The sequence below is a fragment of the Miscanthus floridulus genome, chromosome 10, assembly GCF_019320115.1.
Source record: "Miscanthus floridulus cultivar M001 chromosome 10, ASM1932011v1, whole genome shotgun sequence".
NCBI lineage: Eukaryota > Viridiplantae > Streptophyta > Magnoliopsida > Poales > Poaceae > Miscanthus > Miscanthus floridulus.
In genome coordinates this window covers 142,165,150-142,190,447 of record NC_089589.1, presented here as the reverse complement: position 1 = coordinate 142,190,447, position 25,298 = coordinate 142,165,150, and the positions used below count along the sequence as shown (strand labels likewise).

At 45.7% G+C, this 25,298-nt stretch overlaps 1 protein-coding gene across 1 annotated transcript; it reads left to right on the top strand.

Annotated features, from left to right (window-relative positions):
• The first annotated feature begins 354 nt into the window (after positions 1–354).
• LOC136485922 (kafirin PSKR2-like) lies at positions 355–24,598 on the top strand. Its single transcript, XM_066482722.1, has 3 exons — positions 355–867; positions 1,889–1,903; positions 24,329–24,598. Exons 1-3 carry the CDS (start codon positions 355–357, stop codon positions 24,596–24,598), a joined length of 798 nt encoding a protein of 265 aa, XP_066338819.1.
• Positions 24,599–25,298: the final 700 nt, after the last annotated feature.

The following is a 25,298-nucleotide window of genomic DNA, read 5'->3' as shown; positions in this document are numbered from 1 at the left end:
GATGTGGCTAAGGCTGTAACATGTGTAAAGGTGAAGTGATCATACATGTCACTTCCTCATGTATCAAAAAATATCCAATATAAGAAGACACATTTTTCCTTGTATGTAGTGGAAATTGTCTTTCCTACACAGACCATATAATCCAATGAAATTGATAACTAAATGTCAAAATCGACTAGGTGCCATGTCATCTATAGCTTATCTGTTGTTTGGCAAAAGCCAAAATCTAAACAGATATACATGAGCTCTCGCTTGTATAAATAGGCCCCAAATCAGTAGTTAATCCATCATCCATAACATTGAGAGCAATCAGAAACATACCAAGTGAAACAAACTAGCAACGTCCTCGCAACAATGGCTACCAAGATACTGGCCCTCCTTGCGCTCCTTGCTCTTTCCGTGAGCGCCACAACTGCGGTCATTATTCCACAATGCTCACTTGCTCCTAATGCTATTATTCCACAGTTCCTCCCACCACTTACTCCTATGGGGTTTGAGCACCCAGCTATGCAGGCCTACAGGCTACAGCTGGCGCTTGCGGCAAGCATCTTACAACAGCCAATTGCCCAATTGCAACAGCAATCCTCGGCCCATCTAACCGTACAAACCATCGTAGCACAGCAGCAGCAACAACAGTTCCTGCTAGCACTCAGTCAACTAGCCATGGCGAACCCTACCGCGAACTTGCAACAGCAGCTGCCTGCATCCAACCCGCTGGCCTTGGCGAACGCTGCTACATACCAGCAACAACAACAGCTACAACAGGTCCTGTCAGCACTCAGTCAACTAGCCGCGGCGAACCCTGCTGCCTACCTGCAACAACAACAACAGCTGCTTGCATCCAACCCACTGGCTGCGGCCAACGCCGCTGCATACCTGCAAGAACAACTAAAAGCATCTAGGCCCCTAGTTGGGTTTCGGTGATTAATGACAATACATGATTATTGTGACTAACGTGTGTTTTGCAGAGGTAATTAAGTTAGGTCATGGTAATGGAGATCGATTGGGCTATCATGGTGGTCATGCCCCTTCGATGGAAATCGTTTCGGTTTTTAAAGGATGGACGACAAGGTTTAGGATGGACTAGTTCTAAGTGTCGTTTGGTGTTGAAGAGACACTTAGAGTAGTTTAGGACTTTGTTTTTCCGTTGATCATACTATTAAGAGGGGTATGGGCGGGTAGCTTGACCTAGGTGAGTCTAGTGAGTTAGGTGTGGTGCACACTTGCTAAAACTAGCACTAGATAGCTCCAAAATAGCCTTTATATCCAATGGAGCAAACTTCATTCACGTATGATTGAGAGTTGGAAGTGAATGGAGGTTCAAATACTGACTGGATGCTGGCTCAGGGTCCGGTTAGTTCATTTGACCAAGGAGATTTCATCTGGTGCGACCGGACGCGGAGAGGTGAAGTGACCGGACACTGAGGACTAGCATCCAATCGTTTCCAGTAAGGTTCCAGAGAGGGAAAATCACGACCAGATGCATCCGGTCGGTGCTGACCGGACGCTGGCCTGTCCAGTAAGGTTCCAGAGAGGGAAAATCACGACTGGACGCGTCTGGGCAGTGCTGACCGGACGTTGGCCAGCGTTCGGTCACACTTTAAACACTGGAACTTCGTGTGAACTGATCGGAGCATCCGGTCAACATGTCTGGAGCGTCCGATCACCCCGCAGAGGCACATAACGGTTAGTTTTTCAGCCAGTGTTATAAATAGTTCCTCCATTCGTGTGTGGAGGGACTTTTGCTCATTCCAATAGCTGAGAAACACCTTTGAGAGTGCCAAGAAGGGCAAGGTCCTAGTGAGGTGATTGAGATTTGAGAATCCCATGGAGAGACCTCATTAGTGAGATCAAGAGTAGCAAAGTGTCCATCCACCCTTCTCATTAGGCTTATCTTGGTCAAGTGAGAGTTCATGCTTGTTACTCTTGGTGATCGCCATCACCTAGATGGCTTGGTGGTGATTGAGAGCTTGGTGATCATCCGGCGAAGCTTGTGGATGACCCAACTCAAGTTGTGAGCGGTTGTGGGTGATTCACCACGATAGAGTGTCAAAGAATGTACCCGTAGAGAGCACTTGATCCTTGCGCGGATCCAGGGGGAGCTACACCCTTGCGTGGGTGCTCCAACAAGGACTAGTGGGGAGTGATGACTCTCTGATACCTCGGCAAAACATCGCCGCGTTCCTTCTTCTCTCTTTACTTTGAGCATTTACTTTGAGCAATTCATTTCTTGTCATTTACATTCTTAGAATTGCCATGCTAGAGTAGGATTGGAACATAGGTTGCTAAACTTTTATGTGGTAGATCAATAGAAACACCTTTTTAGGTATAAGGGGTTAATTGGGCTAACCATAGGATTTAATTCTTGCAAAGAAATTTAGAATTAGCTCAATTCACCCCTCCTCTTGGGCATCTTGATCCTTTCAATTGGTATCAGAGCCTCATGCTCACGTATTTAGGCTTAACCGCCTAGTGAAAGATGTCTCACGGGGATGGACCTCCTCCTATCTTTAAGGGGGATGATTTTCCTTATTGGAAAATTCGTATGGAGGCGTATTTAGAAACTCTAGATGTTGGAATACTTAGAGCCGCCTCACATGGCTTCCCAAAACCTCAGGATGCTACACACCTATAAGGCGATGAGGTGAATTATGAGAAATGGAATGCAAAGGCTCAAAACACCATCTTTAGAGGCCTTTGTAAAGATGTATTTAACCGGGTGAGGAACCACAAGGACGCCCATGCACTATGGTCGGACGTTTGTGCGCTCCATGAGGGAACAAAGAGTGAGCGTGAGGAATGCTATCATCTTGTCATGAAAAAGCTTAACTCTTTTGAAATGCTTCCTAAAGAATGTGCAAATGAAATGTACTCACGCTTGAATATTCTTGTAGAGGAAGTTAATGGGCTTGGACTCACTTAAATGCAACCATCCGATGTTGTAAGAAAGATCTTGAGTGTCCTCCCTATTGACAAATATGGGCATATTGTGACCGTGCTTCATTAAGGTGATCTTTCCACTGCTACACCAACACAAATCTTGGGAAAGATCAATGCTCATGAGATGTACATGCACATCACACCTCAAGATGGCTCATCTTCTAACAAGAAGAAAGACAAGGACTTAGCATTCAAAGCTAGTCAAGAGAAGGGCAAAGCAAGGCTTGAGTATGAGAGCTCAAGTGATGACGAAATTGATGATGCAAGTCTTGTTCTCATGGTGAAAAGAACCACCAAGATGCTAAAGAAGCTCAACAAGAGTGGCATCAAGTTTGATGGGAAGAAGAAGAAGTTCTTCACAAGTTCTAGAAGGAAGCCAATCTCCGAGATGGATTGCTACAATTGTGGAGAACTTGGTTATCTAGCTCACCAATGCACAAAGCCCAAGAAAGACAAGTTCAAGAACAAGAACAAGGGCAAGAAAGATGACTCAAGTGATGAAGATGAGAAGAAGAAAGACAAGTCATACAAAAAGAAAGATGGCAAGAAGAGAGACTTTCACAAGAAGAAAAGTGGGAAGGCATACATCGTCGGTGATTGGCTCACGGACATTGATTCATCTAGTGGCTCATCCGATGATGATAGTGATAATGAGAAGGTGGTCGCCATTGTTATTGACTCTTCATCATCTTCACCACCACCACCGCCATCATCCTCTACACACCTATGCCTTATGGCCAAGGGTGATCGCAAGGTATCAAATGATGATAGTAGTGGTGATGAACATGCTAGCAGTGATGATAGCGATAGTGATGGTGATGAATATGAATCACCTTTCTATGATGATCTTGTTAAATTGCTAAATCAATACACTAAGATCATTAGAAAGAGTAGAGCTAAGAATAAAAAACTAGAAGCTAAGAATGATTCTCTTTTAGCTAAATGTGATGTAACGAAAAAGGCTAATGTTGAGCTTAGAGAATCAAATGATGCTATGCTATCCAAACTCAAGGAGCTTAAATCTTCTAAGAAAGAGCTTAAAGAAAAACATGATAAATTTGAGAGGATACACAATGAGCTCATCACTAGCCATAACATGCTAAAAGATGAATATACTATGCTTAAGATTAATCATGATAATCTTGTTATTGCTCAAGAAAATTATATAATGAACCACATGATGCTACTAACAACGTTGTTAAGATTGATATAGCTACATCATGTGATGATTTGATCATTGAGAGCATTGAGCAAAGTTCTAGTAGCAAGGGCAAGCAAATGGTTGAGGCCGATGATTATGATGAGTTTGTCAAGCTCAAGAATGACAATGAGAAGCTCAAGAAAGATCTTGAAGAAATCAAAAGCCACAACACTATTGTGCTAGAAACTCTTGATCAAGATGGTGAGTTGATGCTTGAGAATGAGAAGCTCAAAGAAGAAAACAAGAAGCTCAAGGAAGAGAAAAACAATGATGCTCTTAAGGAAGAGAACAAGAAGCTTAAGTTGGAGAAAGAGCATCTCAAGATTGGATTGAGCAAGTTCACTAGAGGCAAATATCTTCAGAGTGAGCTACTAATGAACACCGTCATGAAGATGGATAGAAGTGGCATTGGATACATGGCAAACAAAGAGAAGAAGGCTCAAGATCAACAACAACAAAAGCCAAAGCCAAAGAAGTGTTTTGAGTGTGGACAAGAAGGCCACTTTGCTCATGAGTGTCAAACTCCACCACCACAACCCTTGCCCAAACATGCTAGACATTTTGCCTTCAATGCTCATTACATGCTTAGAAAGGACTCTAGTGGGAAGATGAAAGTCATGTTCTTAGGACCTCCCAACAAGAATAGGCCTAAGAAAATTTGGGTAGCAAAATCACTTTTTGAGAAGGTAAAGGGCCCTCAACAAGTTTGGGTTCCTAAAGCTTGATCTCTTGTGTGTAGGTGAACTACAAGGCCGGTGGTAGTCATTGGGTAATTGATAGTGGTTGCACACAACATATGATCGGTGATCCTTGTATGTTCATCTCACTAGATGAAGAAGTAGATGGACAAGAAAGAATCACATTTGGAGATAATTCAAAGGGCAAGGTTAAAGGATTGGACAAAGTGGCAATATCAAATGATCATTCTATCTCAAATGTGCTATATGTTGCTTCATTGAGCTTCAACTTGCTATCCGTTGGACAATTGTGTGATCTTGGCTTTCAATGCTTGTTTATCAAGAAGGAAGTTGTTGTATCTAAGAAAGATGATGACCAAGTGATATTCAAAGGATTTAGATACAACAACCTATATCTAGTGGACTTTACCTCTGAAGATGCTAACTTGAAGGCATGCCTATTCACCAAAACAACTCTTAGGTGGCTATGGCATAGAAGACTTGCTCATGTAGGGATGAGCTCACTCAAGAAGCTAATGAAGAATGATTTGGTGAGAGGGTTGAAGGACGTGAAGTTTGAGAAGGACAAGATTTGTAGTGCATGTCAAGCCGGCAAGCAAGTTGCAATTACTCATCCAACCAAAGCTTTCATGTCAACCACAAGAGTGCTAGAACTCCTTCACATGGATTTATTTGGACCAACAACATACAAGAGTTTGGGAGGAAATCTTTATTGTCTTGTGATTGTTGATGACTATTCAAGATACACATGGGTATTCTTTCTTCATGACAAATCCAAAGTTGCATCATGCTTCAAGAAGTTTGCCAAGAGAGCACAAAATAAATTTAAAATGAAGATCAAGAAGATAAGAAGTGACAATGGGAAGGAATTTAATAACACAAATATTCAAGCCTATTGTGATGAAGTTGGAATCAAACATGAGGTCTCCGCAACATATACTCCTCAACAAAATGGTGTAGTTGAAAGGAAGAACCGAACATTGATCACTCTTGCAAGAACAATGCTTGATGAATACAACACCCCCAAAGCTCTATGGGCAGAAGCTATCAAAACCGCATGCTATGCATCCAACCGCCTATTCCTTCAAAAGTTTCTTGGCAAGACACCTTATGAGTTGCTCAATGGGAAGAAGCCGGACGTCTCCTTCTTTAGGGTGTTTGGTTGCAAATGCTACATCTACAAGAAACGGCAACACCTAGGGAAGTTTCAAAGATGGTGTGATATTGGTTTTCTTACTGGTTACTCATCAAAGTCCAAAGCATATTGATATTTAATCATGCCACCGGCTTGGTTGAAGAAACATATGATGTGGAATTTGATGAATCTAACATCTCCCAAGTCTAACAGCTCCCAAGGAGCACATGAGAATCTTGATGATGTAGGTGATGAACCATTGAGGGAGGCTATGAAGAACATTCCTGTTGGAGACATCAAGCCTAAAGATGATGAAGATGATTTACAAGTGATTGATCCACCTTCTTCATCAAATGTGCCACAAGATGGTGAAAAAGATGGGAGAGTAGAAAATAAAGACACTCATGTCTCCCATGATCAAATAGTGGTACAAGCACAAGATGTTGATGCTCCACAACCTCATCCTCAAGTGATCAATAGCAGAAATACTCCTCTACTATAAGATCATCCACAAGATCTCATAATAGGGAGTCCATCAAAGGGTGTAATGACTCGCTCACAAAAACTTGCTTCATTTATTGCTCATCACTGTTTTGTCTCTTGCCTTGAGCCTACTAAGGTAGAAGAAGCTCTTCAAGATCCGGATTGGATAAATGCCATGCATGAAGAGTTGAACAACTTCACTCGTAATGAAGTTTGGACTCTTGAAGAGCGGCCAAAAAGTGCAAGAGTCATTGGAACAAAATGGGTGTTCCGAAACAAGCAAGATGATCAAGGCGTTGTTATGAGGAACAAGGCGAGGCTAGTTGCAAAGGGGTTCTCTCAAGTTGAAGGTTTGGATTTTGGAGAGACCTTTGCACCGGTTGCAAGACTAGAAGCTATTCGTATTCTCCTTGCATATGCATCACATCATGAAATGAAATTGTATCAAATGGATGTGAAAAGTGCATTTTTAAATGGTTTTATTAATGAACTAGTCTATGTTGATCAACCTCCTGGGTTTGAAGACCCTAGATATCCTAATCATGTTTATAGGTTGTCCAAGGCATTATATGGGCTCAAGCAAGCCCCAAGAGCTTGGTATGAGCAGCTTCGAGACTTCCTAATTGAGAAGGGCTTCACCATTGGGAAGGTCGACACCACACTATTCACCAAGAAGCTTGATGGACATATCTTCATTTGTCAAGTATATGATGATATCATCTTTGGATCATCAAATGAAGATTCTTGCAAAGAGTTTGGTGAATTGATGTCAAAAGAGTTTGAGATGTCAATGATTGGAGAGCTTACATTCTTTCTTGGTTTTCAAATCAAGCAAATAAGAGAAGGGATTTTTATCTCTCAAGAGAAATATACAAATGATCTTCTCAAGAGATTCAAGATGGATGAATGTAAGCCAATCAAGACACCAATGACATCTAATGGACATCTCGACCTAGATGAGGGAGGTAACACGGTTGATCAAACTCTCTACCGCTCTATGATTGGTAGCTTGTTATATTTAACCACATCTAGGCCCGACATCATGTTTAGTGTGTGTATGTGTGCTAGATTTCAAGCTAATCCTAAGGAAACTCATTTGATTGCCGTTAAAAGAATCCTTAGATATCTTAAGCACACATTAAGCATTGGCCTTTGGTATCCCAAAGGAGCTATATTTGAATTAGTGGGCTATTCTGATTCGGATTATGCCGGTTGCAAAGTTGATAGAAAAAGCACATCCGGAGGGTGCCATTTGCTTGGTAGATCACTTGTGTCTTGGTCCTCCAAGAAACAAAATAGTGTGGCTTTGTCCACCACCGAAGCGGAATACATTGCCACGGGTGCTTGTTGTGCACAAATACTTTACATGAAACAAACTTTGCTAGACTATGGTGTAGTTCTAGAAAAAGTACCTCTTTTGTGCGACAATGAAAGTGCGGTAAAACTTGCAAATAATCTAGTTCAACACTCTCGCACCAAGCACATAGATATCCGTCATCACTTTCTTAGAGATCATGTTGCTAAAAATGATATTTCACTAGAAGATGTAAGGACCGAGGATCAATTGGTGGATATCTTCACTAAATCGCTAGATGAGGCAACATTTTGTAGATTGCGGAATGAGCTCAATGTTCTTGACTTTAGCAACTTCACTAAAAAATGAGCTTGTGTTGTCCCCTGCATTGCATTGTAATATACAACATGTTTAATGTTTGGCAATACATATAGGGCTTGTCTAACATGGTTAAGATAACCGCCGTAAAGCGTGTGTAAAAGCTTAACCTTGGATCAAACTTGACAAGCAACTAAATTTACTTTCAAGTATTGCATTGCATATGCATGATTGTTGTTTGTCGTTTATCTTCAATTGCCCTCTTATTGCCTATTTTCTTAAAAAGAATTATAGCCTAAGGCAAAATATTTTTAAAAAATTTGAGGGTCTGAGAGAGGTCACTCACATCAGTCCCAATTGGTGTTTATTTGGATCTTATTGGAGTTGGGACTTGATTGGGAACAGGCAGCACGAAAGACTTTGAAGATTTGTTGGAAAAAGCGTGACCGGACGCTGCACCGGACTCTGAAGTACAGCGTCCGGTCAGTTCACAGGAGGTGAACTGCTGCTGAGAAGGAGTGACCGGACGCTGAAACTATGTTCTCCCAACGTCCGATCGATCAAAGACGAAGGAGATAGCTTGCACCAGACTCTGGCTGTGTCCGGTCAGTTGGGATCGGCCGCGTCCTGTCGCGATTCCAGGGGATTTGGACCTCTCTGGAATCGACCGGACGCTGGGTGGCAGCGTCCGGTCGCTGCCATCGGAGCGTCCGGTCAGTAGAAAATGTACGGGATCCGGTTTCTTCTCTGCTTTCTTATCGATTCCGTCGGGGGACCCATTTAATCGCAGCACCGCCTTGACCTAGCTCTGCATCCGCGCTGACATCGCTGAGACTGTGCCCTAGCTACGCATCTCACCATTGCCGTCGCACCTCGTTCACGCCTGCGCCTGCGACGCTCTTCTCCCATGCCAGCGCAGCCCTGCTCCCCTGCTAGCTCCGCCACACAGCCGCGCCTCCCCACGCTGCTCCCACAACAGTGCCGCCACGCCATCCTCTGTAGTGACCGCGCGCCTCCCCGTGCCACCGTGCAGCACAGCCGCTCCAACGCGCTGCCTCTAATCCACGCCTCAACCATAGCGCCACCGCAGTGCCCGGGCCTCTGACCTAGAGCCACTGATCCCCTGCCCCAGTGCCATCGATCTCCTGCCCTAACGACGTCAAGCTTGTGCCCTAGCATCCACATTGCAACCTCGCCGGTGACCTAGCTCGACATCACAGTACTTACTACAATTGCATCTCCACTGCCGATCCAGCGCATCGTGAACCCTAGCCACGCATTGCCGATCCGATGGTTCCCCGATTCGTTCCTCTTCTCGTTGATTCGCCGGTTCATCAGGTAGCAAGCCCTCGGTTCTAATTTCGTACCTAATTGCTTGCTTTCATAGGGTTTCGTATCTCTAGATGAATAATTAAAATTATTTGTATATCCTATCTATTCTATCGTGCAGCGAGTCGGTGCTGTTGAGGTCCTATTTGAAGTTGTCGATGAATGCTTGCTTGAGCTCTTGCCAAGAATCAAAGTAGTTCACCGGCAAGCTGACCAGCCATTGGTGGCCTGCATGGCCGACGACGACTGGGAAGTAATTAGACATGATGTGCTCGTCAGCCATGGCTGATCTGCACACGGTTTCGTAGAGCATGACCCATAATTCGGGGTTCTCCTTGCCGTCGTACTTCTGAAGTTTTTCGAGCTTGAAGTTCTTGGGCCATATGACTTGGCAAAGGTGTGGAGTAAACTACTTCAAACCCAGAGGGCCGTGGGTAGTTTCATATTCCATATGGCGATAGCTTTCGTGGGATGCACGATCGTTGGCTCTTTGGTTAATGCGATCGCGCAGATCGCGTTCTGCGAGGGAATGGCGGAGATTGTTATTGCCATCATGGTGACCCCGATTGCCACCCTAGTTAACCCTGCGACCATGGTTATCACGGCGATTGTCGCGGTTGTCTCGGCGGTTGTCATCCCGATAGTTGCAGCGGTTGTCGTCCCGACCACCATCATGACCACCGTTTCCGCCTTGACGGTTGTCTGATGGGTCGTTGTTGCGCGAGCCACGTTGGTTGGGTGGCTATGAGCGACTTGAGTACTGGCGGCTGTGGCTTGATTCAACTAAGACGGATGGGGCCCGGGCTTGATTTACAATCTCTACGGTCTGGGCCATAGCAGCCATCAGGTAAGCTTGTATATCATCACGAACTGCCTGGATTTCTGGGGTATTGGGTAGTTGTTGCATTGTCGCCATAGCAACAACTACGTTGGCGCTTGGAGTCCTAAAGACCTGCTTGTCCCCCACCCTGTCAAAGGCATTGTTAAGGTCGCATGGCTGGACCCGTATGCGTCGTGCCTCCTCTTCTGCCTCGGCTTTGACTTGTCGGCGATTAAACCGATCAATATTGCGTGCTTCGTGTGCCAGCCTTTCTTGTTCTGTTTCGCCAACTGCCGGTGGTTCATCATTACTGACAACATTGATCAAGTCTCCTCACCTTGGTGGGAAGGATGGGAATCGTGGGAACCCCAGGGCGTGGTCTGGGATATCTAGATCATATTCAACGCCTTCATTGTCATGATGCTGGAGCTCGGTGTGGACGGAGGCATTAGATGCGATGCCGGACGGGGAGCTTGAGCCATCGTCTTGAACTGTGTGGACCAATCCTTCTTGATACTCCTCAATCCGGACCATGTTGACGAAGTTGCGCAGGCCGTAGGGCTGAGCCTGGTAGTTCTCCATCGAGGCTTCATACTTGGAGAGCCGGAGACCCGCCGTGGGGGCTGGCCGGCGACGAACGGAGCACCCTTCAGGAGTAGATGTGACCACGAGATCCGTACCAAGTCATGCAGGACGACTGGCCCGAGCTGGTCAGGTAGATCTATTATGGGTAGTGGTTACCTACTCATTAGGTTGACTTTGAATTGAACTTACCAGAGATAGGGTTTCAGCAAGTTTGGTGCCGACCCGATCGATGGAGTCGAGCAGGTCGATGTTGTCGATCTGCCTCCCTTTGTAGCGAGGAAGCGGACGACGGGTTGTCGACATGGCTGAAGACGATGCTGGCGTGGCCAGAGCCAGATCCACCATGGTCGGAGCCGTAGCTGATGCAGATGAAGCAGTGGTCGACGCAGATTGAATCCGCGCCTCCTCCGTGGTCATGGCGATGAAGTTGTCAGAGCCAGTGGTCCAGGTGATCTGGCCGATGGTGAACGTGAGGCCATTCGGCGTAGCCATGGAACCGGGGATATTGACCATCTTGTTCGTCTGGAGAGCAGTACGCACACCCCCTACCTGGCGTGCCACTGTCGACGAAATATGGTCGGCAGTCTACCTAGGGGTATGCCCAAGGTAGTAGATTATCAACAGACAGATGCGCAAGCTACAAACAAGATGGTGACGCAAGACAGACACGAGGTTTTATCCAGGTTCGGCCGCCGTGAAGGCGTAATACCTACGTCCTACGTCTGATTGTATTGTTGTATGTCAATGAGAAATGTTTTTGAGAGGGGTCCCCTGCCCGCCTTATATAGTCTGGGGGGCAGGGTTACAGATCTGGAAACTAATCCTAACCAGTTACAATTGCCATAGGTGGCTGGATAAGAATTCCTATTCTAACCGACTAGGATCTTGCTTGATCTCCAAATCTGCCTTGATTCCTTGCGCGGGACTTCGAACAGATTGGCCGGGCCGCGCGTAGTCTTCTAGTGGGCCAGACCCCCTAGTCCGGGCCAGCCCAAGCCTAGTCATAAGGGTATAGGGGTTAATACCCCCACAGTGTCCCCACATAGTGTGCCCCCCTTTCCCCTGACAGCTCGGCATCTCCTATGGCCCTCCTTTGCAGTCGCTAGGGAGGAAGGGAAGGTGCCCCATGAATGGTAGGAATAGATGCACGATAGTTGATCATTAATCTAGATGTGCACACTAGCTAGAGGATGAGCCCGTCGGAATGATGATACAGAGGAGGAGTAAGGTGATCGACTATAGCAGTAGCACAAAGGCCCAGATAGTTAGTTATCTACTTTTGCTTATCAAGGCTAGGGTAGCGGATCAATAGTAGCCACAGCCAAAACCCTTTTGATGAGGGTGGGTGTTTCCTTCGGGGCAGAGCAACGGAGATAGCAGAAGCCTTGGCTTAGTATTGAAAACAATAAACTCATGGTACCTTGAAAACAAAAGGATTGCATATAATGTGTGGAATGGATTGCATTACGCCTTGGGCAGTATATATAGAGTAGAAAGACTTAGAGGGCAAGACACCTCTCTCGATACATATGGAAATACCACATTACTATTCAAACTACCAAATATACTCCAACAATATGGAATCACCTAGAGTCTATAGGGTGCTGAATTAAATCGGACTCGTGTAGGAGACTCAGGTGGCGCTTTGAAACCTAGCCACTGCCACCGTCACTTCTCTCGCTCTATTTTTCCTCAGAGCCTCTAGCCCTGGCCGCTAAAATCCCTTGTGGCTAGCAATGGTGCCAATAGCAAGGTGACAAGAGTCTAACATATGGGTATGTTAAGTCCTCGAGAAGGAGATAGTAGATAGATAGAACCCCTGACCGACTCTATGAATCGCTCAGGTCTCAGTGGATATACCCATCGGGTACTCTCACTTGTACATTTGGCAGAACCAGGATGAGCCTGAGTGCCCCTACAACCATAGCTCGGGCCTCGGGGGCTCGGTCGTAGCACTGGACTCCCGAACTATGGGAGCCCAGACTTGACCCCCGCACTAGCGGCCTGGGTGTAACTGATGTCCTAAGCCATGACCAAAAGCCAGCTTAGGAAATTGTCAGGCTCCTAGAGCATGACAAGCACAGCCCTCAGCGGGATCACACAATAGGCGTGATGCATCAGGACAAGGGACTCCCCAAACTCCAAGGGTAGAGGGCTTCGAGCTTGCTCGTCAGCCCCTCTGGGAAGGGGAGGCACCTTACGCACCAAGGAAGCCTCAAGAAGGCTCATCCGGGGACTCGACACAGTGGCAGGCAGGCCCTAACGATCAAGCACCAGACTATGGCAGCGGCATCAAGGAGTGGTTGCGACATTGTCGACTCCCTCTTACATGACAAAGAAGTACCAAACTATGCTAAGATGAAGGAATGGTAAGCACCCGGTGGAAAGCCTTAGGATAGAATTGACAATGACTTGTACACCATGCCCTCCTTGGAATATAAGGGGAGGCATCCTTGGAGTAGATGTGCACACTAGAAGGGGTATCAAAAGACTGATTGATAGGAACCCTAGAGAACTGAAGGGCTGGGAGACCGACCTCGAGGAAGAAACCAAGAACCCTAGGATAGCACCATGCAATCCCATGCCAAACTCTCTCCAAATTCCTCTGTTGTAAACTCCTGATTGGGCACTCCTAACATGATGAACACTATACTGCTGGACGCAGGGCTCAGAAGCCCAAACTAGGACAAATCGATCATGTCCCTTGCGTGTTTTGAGTGTCTGAGCCACTAGAGACCCACACATCTTCTTCCGATGAACAAACCCAATGCTTGCCACGGTTTCAAACCCGCGACAGCTGACGCGCCAGTTAGGGGAGCACGACGTGTGTGACTATCACTCTGTAGTGTCCAGAACCGCTTCTCTAGCAAAATCATCATCACCCACGGCTCCTTCGCCCCTAGCCAAGTTCTCAGGTTTGGTGGATGCGGTAATTGGAGCCTCAAGTGACAATAGATCAATGGCCTCCATGATCAGATTTGACACTTGTGCACCCAACAATGAGTGTGAATCAACGAACAACACATGTTAGCAGCTTCCATATGTAGCATGGAGGTGAGGCGAAGTGCCTAAACACAATGGGTATCATGTAGGGCCTATTTGAGACTGTTTCACTCCGTCTGATGAACTAGCTCTGCTCCACTAACTACACCATAGAGTAGCTCCACAAAAAACACCTGAAGTTGGCCCTCATCTAACCTTTTTCTAGAGCAGAGTTCGTGGAGTTGTCCCTGTTTGGCTAGTGAAGTTAGGAACATAGCTGAAAAACGTGGAGCGGAGTAGTCCAAAATAGCAGCATGGTAGCATGGTTTGATTGGACTAGGCTAGCACCGTGAAAGCTAGAAGTGATGCCATGAAGTCATGATGATGAGGTGTAAAGAGGTGCCTAAGGCCACATATGGAGTTAGAGCCTCTCCAATGTATAGGACCACCCTCGGTCCTATATAATGATGTGATATCACTTGTTTAAGTTGTCAGTGTCACCCCTGAATAATCTTCCAACACCCCATTGGAGATTTGTGCATATGTAGACTTATTCCAAGTGGGGGTTAGGCCATAAGTAGATTTTAGAGTACTATCCAACTCTCAACGCACAAGGTATTGTTGTTTGCATGAGGAGATGTGGAATGGCTGTGGGACTATCGGAAGATCTTGGGTATTTGTATGATGTGAGTGCGGTAGTCCTCAACAGGGGATCAGGATTTAATATCCGGTCCCACTATTGTTTTACTCTCAGCCTGTGTGGCCGAGATGTTTTGGTACCATTGGATTCGTATCATCTTGGTAGTCTAGACATGTTTAGGCAATGCACAATTGGGGTGCAGACAAACAATCAATATCATCTCTAAATATTCAGTTTATAGAAGATGTAGATATTTGAATACGACCAATTTATAGAGAACTAACTTAAGAGGCCTAAAAGTTGGTCTACTTTGATAGTATTCTCTTGTTGTAGAATGATAAGCATATTTTGTTAGGGAGAAGATAAATATTACAAACTTTGACCAACAATTAGTCAGATGATATAATATTTTAGAACACAAAACTTGCATAAATAGATTTGTATTTAAATGCATTTGATATGATATTGATTTTTTAGCAAATGACAGCATATTATAAGAGAAATTTAGGGTCAAAAATCTATTTTGTCATTGTGGGATAGAGGGAGTAGAGAATATACTTTAGAATTACAAAACAAACAAGACATTGATAATGGTGATAATTTATAAACACTACAATTTGTAACAAAAATATGAGAAAACAACCATAAATTCTCAGTTGTGTGGTCTAATTGGTTAGTTTGGTGTAATTATGAGTGAGGTAGTCTTACCACTGAGATGACTATTATAGATCGACAGTTGAGCCAGTTGAGTCAAATTACCAATTGAACTTGGTATTTTGCCAGAAATATCGGTGTATCCTAGTGTCAGTGATTTCAATTTCCTTATTTCTCCAACTGCATCTGGTATTGTCTCAGAAAGACGACAATCGAAGATTTCCAATATCTCCAAGTTACTCATATTCCCAATAGTGAATGGCAATTTCTCCAATAAACTTCTCAAGTTTTCAAGCTTATCAGATTGGCAACTGATGATAATGTTTGTGCTTTGAGATTGCTATCAGATATCAATAAACTTCTCAAGTTTTTGGAATTTCGAATGAACAGAGTTGTCACAGAGAAGTCGCATTCGAAGAATTCCAAGCTCATCAGGTTCTTCATGCCTTCTATCCATATAAATGTTGAGTTCATTTCGCTTGGTAAATCCAATCGAGTTAGGACCACTTTACGCAAGGACGCAAGTATACCGAATGAAGAGAGGAAATCCAAGGAAATAATTTGTCCATCAAGACCTAACTCTATCAGTGACTTGGAATTGCTGAAGTAATTTGGTTTACCATAGGAAAAATTGGTCATATGCAGCTTTAGTGTCTCCAAAGAATTGGCATTAGAAACTTTTGGCATGTGCCCTGAGAGATTCAGATTGTGAGACAAGTCTAGAACCCTTAGATTTTTTGATTGAAATATTATAGGAGGGAACCACCCTTCAAGGTTAATTTCAGCTAGTCGAAGTACACTCAGATTGACAAAATTCATGAAGAACTCTGGAAATGGACCAGAGGTCATACCAAAATTGTTGCTGAGGTTGATCACGAACAGAGAGTGGAGCCTCGACAGAGAGTGGTCAATATGACCTTGCAGACCACAACTGTCCAAGCTAAAAACCCTTAGATGGGGAACAGATTTAGCAAGAGCTTTGAAGCAATCTTCTGCACGAGCTGAAATAAATACTCCATCGAGTTTAAGCACTCTCAAATTGCTGAGGTTTGCCACAAGGTTCTGGAAGTAGTTCTCCCAGGGTTCACAGGCTTCAATATAGACAGTGTTTCCACCATCATCAATAGTAGTGAAACTGCAAGAAAGATCTAAGGAGACAAGGTTATCGAGTTTGCTAATGTCCTTAGGTATCTGACCTGAGATGCCAGCATTTGAGAGGTTGAGATGGGTAAGCAATGAAAGCCTCTCGAAACCATCTGATGGATGATAGTAGCTGGTGCCACCAAAATCATTCATGCTCAGGTCGAGCAGCCTGAGGGAGGTGAGATTGAAGATCACTGGGTCAATTCCTTTGCTGTGCAAGCCAAGACCACTGAGATCCAGAGCGGTGATATGGCCCGAGTGTTGGCGCCGGCTGCCGGAATGGCTGTGCCGACGGCGATCTCTCAACGCTCGGTGACCGCGCTCGCGCACGACGTCGCCTGCGCTCTTTCGCTTGCTCTGAATGTAACTGAATACGAAAGAAGTGGCGCTGCCAAAACGTTGCAGCTTTCTCGGTCTTTCTTGTTTCTATTTATTCACGGTGTTTACATGGTCTATGACCAACGATCCCCCCCGCCATGCGCGCCTCACGCTGCGTCGTGCCCGCCTTGTGCGCGGGAACGTTTCATACACGCATGGCGGTGACCACTCATAGCCGCACCATGAACGCAGCATGGTTCTGGCCCTCTCCACCGCTCATCTGACATGCAGCTAGCTAACTTTTAGGAATTGTAAACGTGCAACTAAATGCAACTGCCTAATTACAGAATGATGACTAAGTGTGCACGAGATTATGACAACATTTCACCCCCTAATCTCGCTGCACCTCTATCACACCTAGCTGCTGCCTCAGCTCGATGAACCTGACTTTGCCCAGTGCCTTCGTCAGTATATCTGCTAGCTGGTTCTGTGTACTCACATGATCAATGTCAATGCTCCCATTATCAACACATTCTCTCACAAAGTGATATCTTGTGTCTATGTGCTTGCTCCGTTCATGATGAACCGGATTCTTACTCAGGGCTATGGCAGACTTGTTATCAACAAGGAGATTTACCTTTGGAGCTTGAATTCCAAGTAACTCGCCCAATAGACGACTGAGCCAAATGCCTTGACATGCTGCATTTGCACTAGCAATGTACTCAGCCTCACATGAAGATAGAGCGACTACCCTTTGCTTTTGTGACACCCAAGTGACCAGATTCATTCCAACAAAGAACACTGAGCCACTAGTACTTTTCCTGTCGTCAATGTCACCAGCCAGATCACTATCACTGAAACCTAGCAGTTTGGGTTCAGACAGGCCTGATCTAGTGTACCTGCACCCATAATTCAGAGTTCCAGCTATGTACCGAAGTATCTGTTTGACTGCTGCCCAATGACTCGCCCTTGGCGTTTCCATGTATCTGCTCACAATTCCCACAGAGTAGGCAAGATCTGGTCTTGTGTTCACTAAGTATCTCAAGCTCCCAATCACACTCCTGTACTTCGTTGCATCAACCAGAGAAGACTTATCTTCCTTGCTCAGCTTCAATTTGTTTTCCATTGGAACACTACAGGTATTGCACCCACTCATTCCAGCCTGCTCTAAAATCCTTTTGGCATAGGAACTCTGACACAAGGTTGTCTCTCTCTCTTTCTGAACTACTTGTATTCCCAAGTAATATGTGAGTAGACCAAGGTCACTCATACTGAAGCTTTTCATCATTTGTCGCTTGAATGCTGCAATACTGTCCTGACTCGGCCCTGTGATGATTAAGTCATCGACATATACACCCACCACCAGAAAGTTTCCATTATTATCAGAACGCCTGTACATTGCATGCTCAAGTGGATTTCTGACAAAGCCAAGTTTCAACAGCTCCTTATCTAGTCTTGCATTCCAAGCTCTGGGTGCCTGACGCAGCCCATACAAAGCCTTCATTAATTTGAGCACTTTGCCACTCCCATTCTCTACAACAAAGCCAGGAGGCTGCTGGACATACACCTCCTCACACAAGTCTCCATTCAGAAATGCCGATTTGACATCCATGTGATGTACTTTCCAACCACTTCTAGCTGCTAGTGCTATCAACAGCCTGACAGTCTCAATTCTAGCAACTGGGGCAAACACCTCTTCAAAGTCCACCCCTCACGCTGAGCATAACCCTTTGCAACTAACCTTGCTTTGTGCTTGATCACATTGCCCTCAGGATCTTTCTTCACTTTGAAAACCCATTTCAGGCCAATAGCACGATGTCTAGCAGGTAAGTCAGCTAGCTCCCATGTTTTATTTGACTGAATCGACTCCATTTCAGCTTTCATTGCTTCTCTCCAACACTGTTCTCCCAAGGCCTCATCAACACTGCCTGGTTCTTCAGCAGCTAAGTAGCACAACCCACTGTACTCAAACCCATGGATTTCATCAGTGGTGTCAAAGATATTCTGCAGAGACCGAAATCTCAGTGGTACCCCTTCTGAATCCACTGTTTCTCCTGCTGGTGGGCTTGCAAATTTAGTAGCTGGTGTTGCTGGGCTTCCTTGAGGTGTTGGTTGATTTGGAGAGTTGTTTGAGTGTGCTGTAGACCACTGACCTGGTGAGTGTGGTCCTACCGAGGCTGCTCCAAATGGGTCCTCTCCTTCAGCCATCTCTTCTGCATTACCGAATTCAGTTACTGTTCCCGGTCCAGCAATAGTGTAGTGTTCAACTTCAAACCCCGGGGCAGCTGTGTTAGTCTGAGCTTCTGCATTCCAATCCCAAGCTCGACTTTCCTCAAAGATCACATCATGAGATATGTGAAGCTTCTTGGCTACTGGATCATAAACCCGATAGCCTTTTGTCCCTGACTCATATCCAACGAACACCATTTTAGTGGATCTGTCAGACAATTTTGAAATTCTAGGCCCTGCTTTCTTCACATGAGCTATGCACCTGAAAGTACGTAGGTAATGTACCTTGGGCTTCTTCTTGTACCAGGCTTCATATGGAGTCTTGCCTTGCAAGCTCCTAGTTGGTGCTCGATTCAACAGATGAACTGTTGTAGCCACTGCTTCCCCCCAGAACTCTCCTGGAACACCTTTGCTCTTCAACAGGCACCTAGCCATCTCAATGACTATCCTGTTACGACGTTCCACCACACCATTCTGTTGAGGTGTATACGGTGTGGTGGTGAAGTGCTTGACACCATGTTCATCATAGTACTCAGTGAACTCAATTGAATTGAACTCACCTCCTCGATCACTTCTAAACGCCCGCAACCGACTCTCTTGTTCTGTCTCTGCCAAAGCTTTAATCTTCTTGAAACATTTGAATGCCTTAGCTTTACTAGTCAGGAACTCCACCCACATAAATCGACTGTGATCATCAACAATGAGTAGGAAGTAGTTCTTACCACCAACTGTGCTTGGTTTGATATTCCCACATAGATCTGCATGTACCAGGTCCAAAGGTTTCTCAGCCCGGTAGTTGGTCACTTGTGGGAATGGATGACAATGCTGTTTTCCCAGTGCACATCCATCATAAAACTCATCAACTCGATCCAGCTGGGGTAATCCTTCCACCATACCTTTTGTCCCAAGCTCACGGAGCGCTCGGAAATTCAGATGGCTATCAACTCGGGGCCAAGCTTGCGAGTACGGATCGAGGCCAAGCCTCGAAAGTGATAGTGGACAGTTGTTTCTTGTCAGTGGCAGTTGTTCTTTTCAGACCCATCAGATGGCTCATGTCAAGAACGTCGGTGGTGGTCTCGGTGATGAGGATCCGAGGCCCCCGCCTCGCCTGCCTGTAGATACAAAAGGCAAGGCGATGAAGAAACTAGCGACGAAGAAGCGCAAGTACCCTGATGCAAATACAACGAGAGCAGCCACAGTTGCAGAGGCCGTAGAGTGTGTAGAGAGAGGAGGTGCCAGGAATGGAGTTCATATTGCAGATCATCTTTCTCCTGCAGTGAGGATAGCCATCGAGGAGTTTGAGCGTTTTCATGGTGGTCCAGCTGGGACAGCCATGGTTGGAGGATGTCGTGTTGTTATTAATGACAATCAGTCTCAGGCGGAGTCATAGCAACAGGCACAGCAGACAGAGCAGACTTAGGAGGGAGAGCAGGTAGAGGAGACAGAGCAGGCACCTCAGCCACAGTTACGACGCTCTGGTCGTACTCGTGCTCCAGTTTCACCGAGGCCACAGACACAGAGGAGGGGTTCTCAACCACCGCCTAGATCATAGGGTCCGCCTCTAGTGACTCATCTAGATTTGAGGGCAGCCATGGCCAAGCAGGTGCAACAGCTCAGATTTGTGGACTTTGAGCAGTGGTTCCCACTGAGGAGGGATGACCGAGCTTCGGAGGGCTTCTATACACCACTGTAGGAAGATTTTTATAATGCATATCTTAACAGTGGGATAGTATTCAGATCTCAGAGGGTATGCAACATTGAATCCATTGTAGCAGCAGCTGGAGAGCATATTCGCCAGTACCTATCTTATTTGCCAGGGCTGATAGATCTACTCGGATGGACCGGCTTATATGTTCCATCTTGGGTCCATCAGTTCTATGCTACACTATGGATTGACCCATAGCATAGATACATTCACTTTGCTTTTAAAGGCAGAGATTACAGGTTAACGAGTTCTAGGGTCAGGGAGATACTCAGACTTTAGGAGCAGCCCATCCGGCTGCATGAGGTTTGCTATGGACAGACAACGCCTCCCCAACGTCCTTATGGCGGTTTGGTACCACCTACAGATCTAGTCCGCCACTGCTTTAAGGAGCCTTTTGGCGAGGGATCGAGCAGGACTCCTAGTGATCTCACTCCTACAGCTAGAGTGCTGCATGCTATTATGAGGAGGACCCTGATTCCGAGGATGGGGTATCACGAGGGCTTGACTCGCTTACAGCTATGGCTTCTGAACTCTCTGATGCAGCAGATGGTGTTTGATATTTGGGATCTTCTTCTATCTGAGATGGAGGATACTATTGCTGAGGGGTTTAGAGGTCACCGTCAGTTGCCCTATGCTCACTGGATCATGTTTCTTATTCACAGGGCAGTTACAGTGAGGCCGCCTGAGATGCTAGCAGAGTATAGTGGTGCCACTACCGAGTTCCCTACATACAACCTGGGCCAGATGATCCACCATAGTACACCGAGTGCACCTAGTCAGCTGTGATGTCATCCAGAGGTGCCAGAGACTACAGCCTAGTAGGATGAGACTATCAGGGGCATAGCAGCTACTGAGGAGGAGCAGTTAGATGCTCAGCAGGAGGGGATGGTCGAGCGCGACCCTAGTGACAGCTCAGATGAGGACTACTGGGACATTCCTTAGATGCCTCCACGTCGACATACTCAGATGAGGCTGGTAGCTCCAGTTTAGCTCCATCTGCACCGCAGACAGACCCCGCTCTACTTGCCATACTTGAGCGAATGAGGCAGGATCAGGTTCGCCAGGCTCAGGAGACCGCTGCTACATTTGCATAGTTTCAGTCTAGGCAGGACGAGTTTCAGCGACAGCAGCTGGCTATGCAGCAGCAGCAGGCCATGCATCAGCAACAGCTTCTCATGCAGCAGCAGCTACTTGGGTTCATGCAGCATGTTGTGACAGTAATTGGGGCTCCACGGCCACAGCCTTCGCCCCAGCTTGGTCAGCCTGCCACCACTTCTATGACTCCATCTATACAGCCTAGTGGGCTTGGGAGTCAGGGATAGCCAGCACCTCAGTTTGATTCACCTACAGAGCAGGTGTCCTAGTGGTTTGCTTCGCTAGTGCAAGCCCCGCAATTAACACCTCTTCAGATGGGCTCCACACCGGCTCAGACTTCCTCGCTGCCAGTGCCAGAGACTTCAGTTTCCAAGAGCCTTGGTGCTTCGTTCAGTGAGTTGATAGGGCACCCTACACCGCCAGATCTACTTGCTCCTATACCTACCACCATTGCTGCAGTGATAGGCACGACAGAGACGCTTCCTTCCTTAGTTGCATCATCAGAGCCGCCTACTACAGTCATATATATAGAGTCACAGGCCGCACCAGTTACTGATCCGACCCAGACCGCTTCAGCATCACTTCCGGCGACAGAGGGTCATACAGCTCAAAGCTCAGGATCATATGATGATAGCACATGTTTCTAGCTCGCTCCTCGCACCTCAGCGCCCGACTCATCCACTGCAGTCCCACCGACCAACCCTTAGGTTTTGGTGTTTGACGCCAAAGGGGGAGAGGGATCTAGTATGTTAGTCCTAGGGGGAGCGTCATATCCAGGGGGAGCTTAGCTTATCTATTAGCTTATCTATTACATTTGGAGTTTATGTGTGATACACTATTATACATTCGTGTGTTTACTTTTATGCATCAAACTATATTTATGTGATAGTGATATCTACATGATCGTGATATATGACATGTGTGCTCTCTACTTTGAATTATTTACATGTCATATCACTTGTGTTATGCTCATTTGCCTTGCTTCCACGTTTTACTCCGATGCAAATGAGCTTTATTTCTTGTACTCATGCTTATTTCATATCTTTTGAGTACATCATGTTGGCTTGGGTCATATAAGCTTACCTAACACTTTTGTTCTTATTGACAAAAGCTTATATGAACTAAGCAGGTTAAAAACCTCATCTCTTTCACATACTTGAGGTGGTATTATCATCAATCACCAAAAAGGGGGAGATTGAAAGCATCTAGGCCCCTAGTTGGGTTTCGGTGATTAATGACAATACATGATTACTGTGACTAACGTGTGTTTTGTAGAGGCAATTAAGTTAGGTCACGGTAATGGAGATTGATTGGGCTATCATGGTGGTCATGCCCCTACGATGGAAATCATTTCAGTTTTTAAAGGATGGACGACAAGGTTAAGGATGGACTAGTTCTAAGTGTCGTTTGGTGTTGAAGAGACACTTAGAGTAGTTTAGGACTTTGTTTTTCCATTGGCCGTACTATTAAGGGAGGTATGGATGGGTAGCTTGACCTAGGTGAGTCTAGTGAGTTAGGTGTGGTGCACACTTGCTAAAACTAGCACTAGGTAGCTCCAAAATAGCCTTTAGATCCAATGGAGCAAACTTCATTCACGTATGATCGAGAGTTGGAAGTGAATGGAGGGTCAAATACTGACCGGATGTTGGCTCCGGTTTGACCGGACGCTGGCTCAGGGTCCGGTCAGTTCATTTGACCAAGGAGATTTCGTCTGGTGCGACCGGACACTGAGAGGTGATGTGACCGGACACTGAGGACCAGCGTTCGGTCATTTCCAATAAGGTTCTAGAGAGGGGAAATCATGACCGGACGTGTCCGGTCGGTGCTGACCGGAAGCTGGCCAGCGTCTGGTCATGTCTAGTAAGGTTCCAGAGAGGGAAAATCATGACCATATGCATCCGGTCAGTGCTGACCGGACGCTGGCCAGCGTCCGGTCACACTTTAAACACTGGAACTTCATGTGAACTGACCGGAGCGTCCGGTCACCCCGTAGAGGCACATAATGATTAGTTTTCAGCCAGTGTTATAAATACTTCCTCCATTCATGTGTGGAGGGACTTTAGCTCATTCCAACAGCTGAGAAATACCTTTGAGAGTGCCAAGAAGAGCAAGGTCCTAGTGAGGTGATTGAGATTTGAGAATCCTAAGGAGAGACCTCATTAGTGAGATCAAGAGTAGCAAAGTGTGCATCCACCCTTCTCATTAGGCTTGTCTTGTTCAAGTGAGAGTTCGTGCTTGTTACTCTTGGTGATCGCCATCACCTAGACGGCTTGGTGGTGATTGGGAGCTTGGTGATCATCCGGCGGAGCTTGTGGATGACCCAACTCAAGTTGTGAGCGGTTGTGGGTGATTCACCGCGATGGAGTGTCAAAGAATCAACCCATAGAGAGCACTTGATCCTTACACGGATCAAGGGGGAGCTACACCCTTACGCGGGTGCTCCAACAAGGACTAGTGGGGAGTGGCGACTCTCCGATACCTCGACAAAACATCGCCGCGTTCCTTCTTCTCTCTTTACTTTGAGCATTTACTTTGAGCAATTCATTTCTTGTCATTTACATTCTTAGAATTGCCATGCTAGAGTAGGATTGGAATATAGGTTGCTAAACTTTTGTGCGGTAGATCAATAGAAACACCTTTTTAGGCACAAGGGGTTAATTGGGCTAACCGTAGGATTTAATTCTTGCAAAGAAATTTAGAATTAGCCCAATTCACCCCCCTCTTGGGCATCTTGATCCTTTCAACAACAACTGCAATAGATCCTACCCGCGCTTAGTCAACTAGCCATGGCAAACCCTGCTGCCTACTTGCAACAGCAACAACTGCTTCCATTCAACCAACTGCCTGTGGCGAACACCGCCGCGTACCTACAACATCAGCAGTTGTTGTCAGTTAACCCACTGGCAGTTGCTAACCCATTGGCTGCCGCCTTCCTCCAGCAACAACAATTGTTGCCATTCAACCATATATCTTTGATGAACCCTGCCTTGTCGTGGCAGCAACCCATCGCTGGAGGTGTCATCTTCTAGATTACATATGAGATGTATTTGATAATAAAGCTCTCATACCGGCGTGTGCAACTTACCAGGAATAATCAATACATCGATTGAGATTTATCTAAGTCTATTTCTTAACTGTGTTCTCGTATATACAATTGAAAACATGAAATCGCAATTAAAGACACATGCCTAGTTAATACATAGGCAATACCACATTACTTCATCAATCCAAACATGTGCAAGCCCAACCTCTTGAATGTTCTCATCTGGGTGTGCGTGTGTGTTTATAAGATTGATGCGACAGTACGCGCTTGTAGATGAGTACTTGCATCTATGGTATGTTTTTTGAGAAAGTGATGTGCACATATGCTTTGACCAATGGACATTCAAATCAGGTGCACATATACCAAGCAAAACTTAATGAGTTCATCAGTAAACCTACATGTGCGTCCAAAGTTGTTCACGCAAAGTCTTACTTCTTAATTATTGTTTTCAGTAAATACTTGGTGTGTATGTTTTCAACTAGAACCCAAATTATACGAGACACCATAGTATGGTAGACATATAGGGAAGTCTTGGAGCCCGTGAACTTAACGACACCAAGGTTATTAAATCAGTTGGCAACAACAAAGTACAAAACTTCTTGCCTAATAAAATTTATGATGAATATGAAGTTTAAATTATTATCCCATGAATAAATTAAGGAAAATTTTGTTGAGGGACACCAAAC

Excerpts from the sequence above, each read along its gene's own strand:
- LOC136485922 (XM_066482722.1), top strand. The coding sequence starts at position 355 with ATGGCTACCAAGATACTGGCCCTCCTTGCGCTCCTTGCTCTTTCCGTG.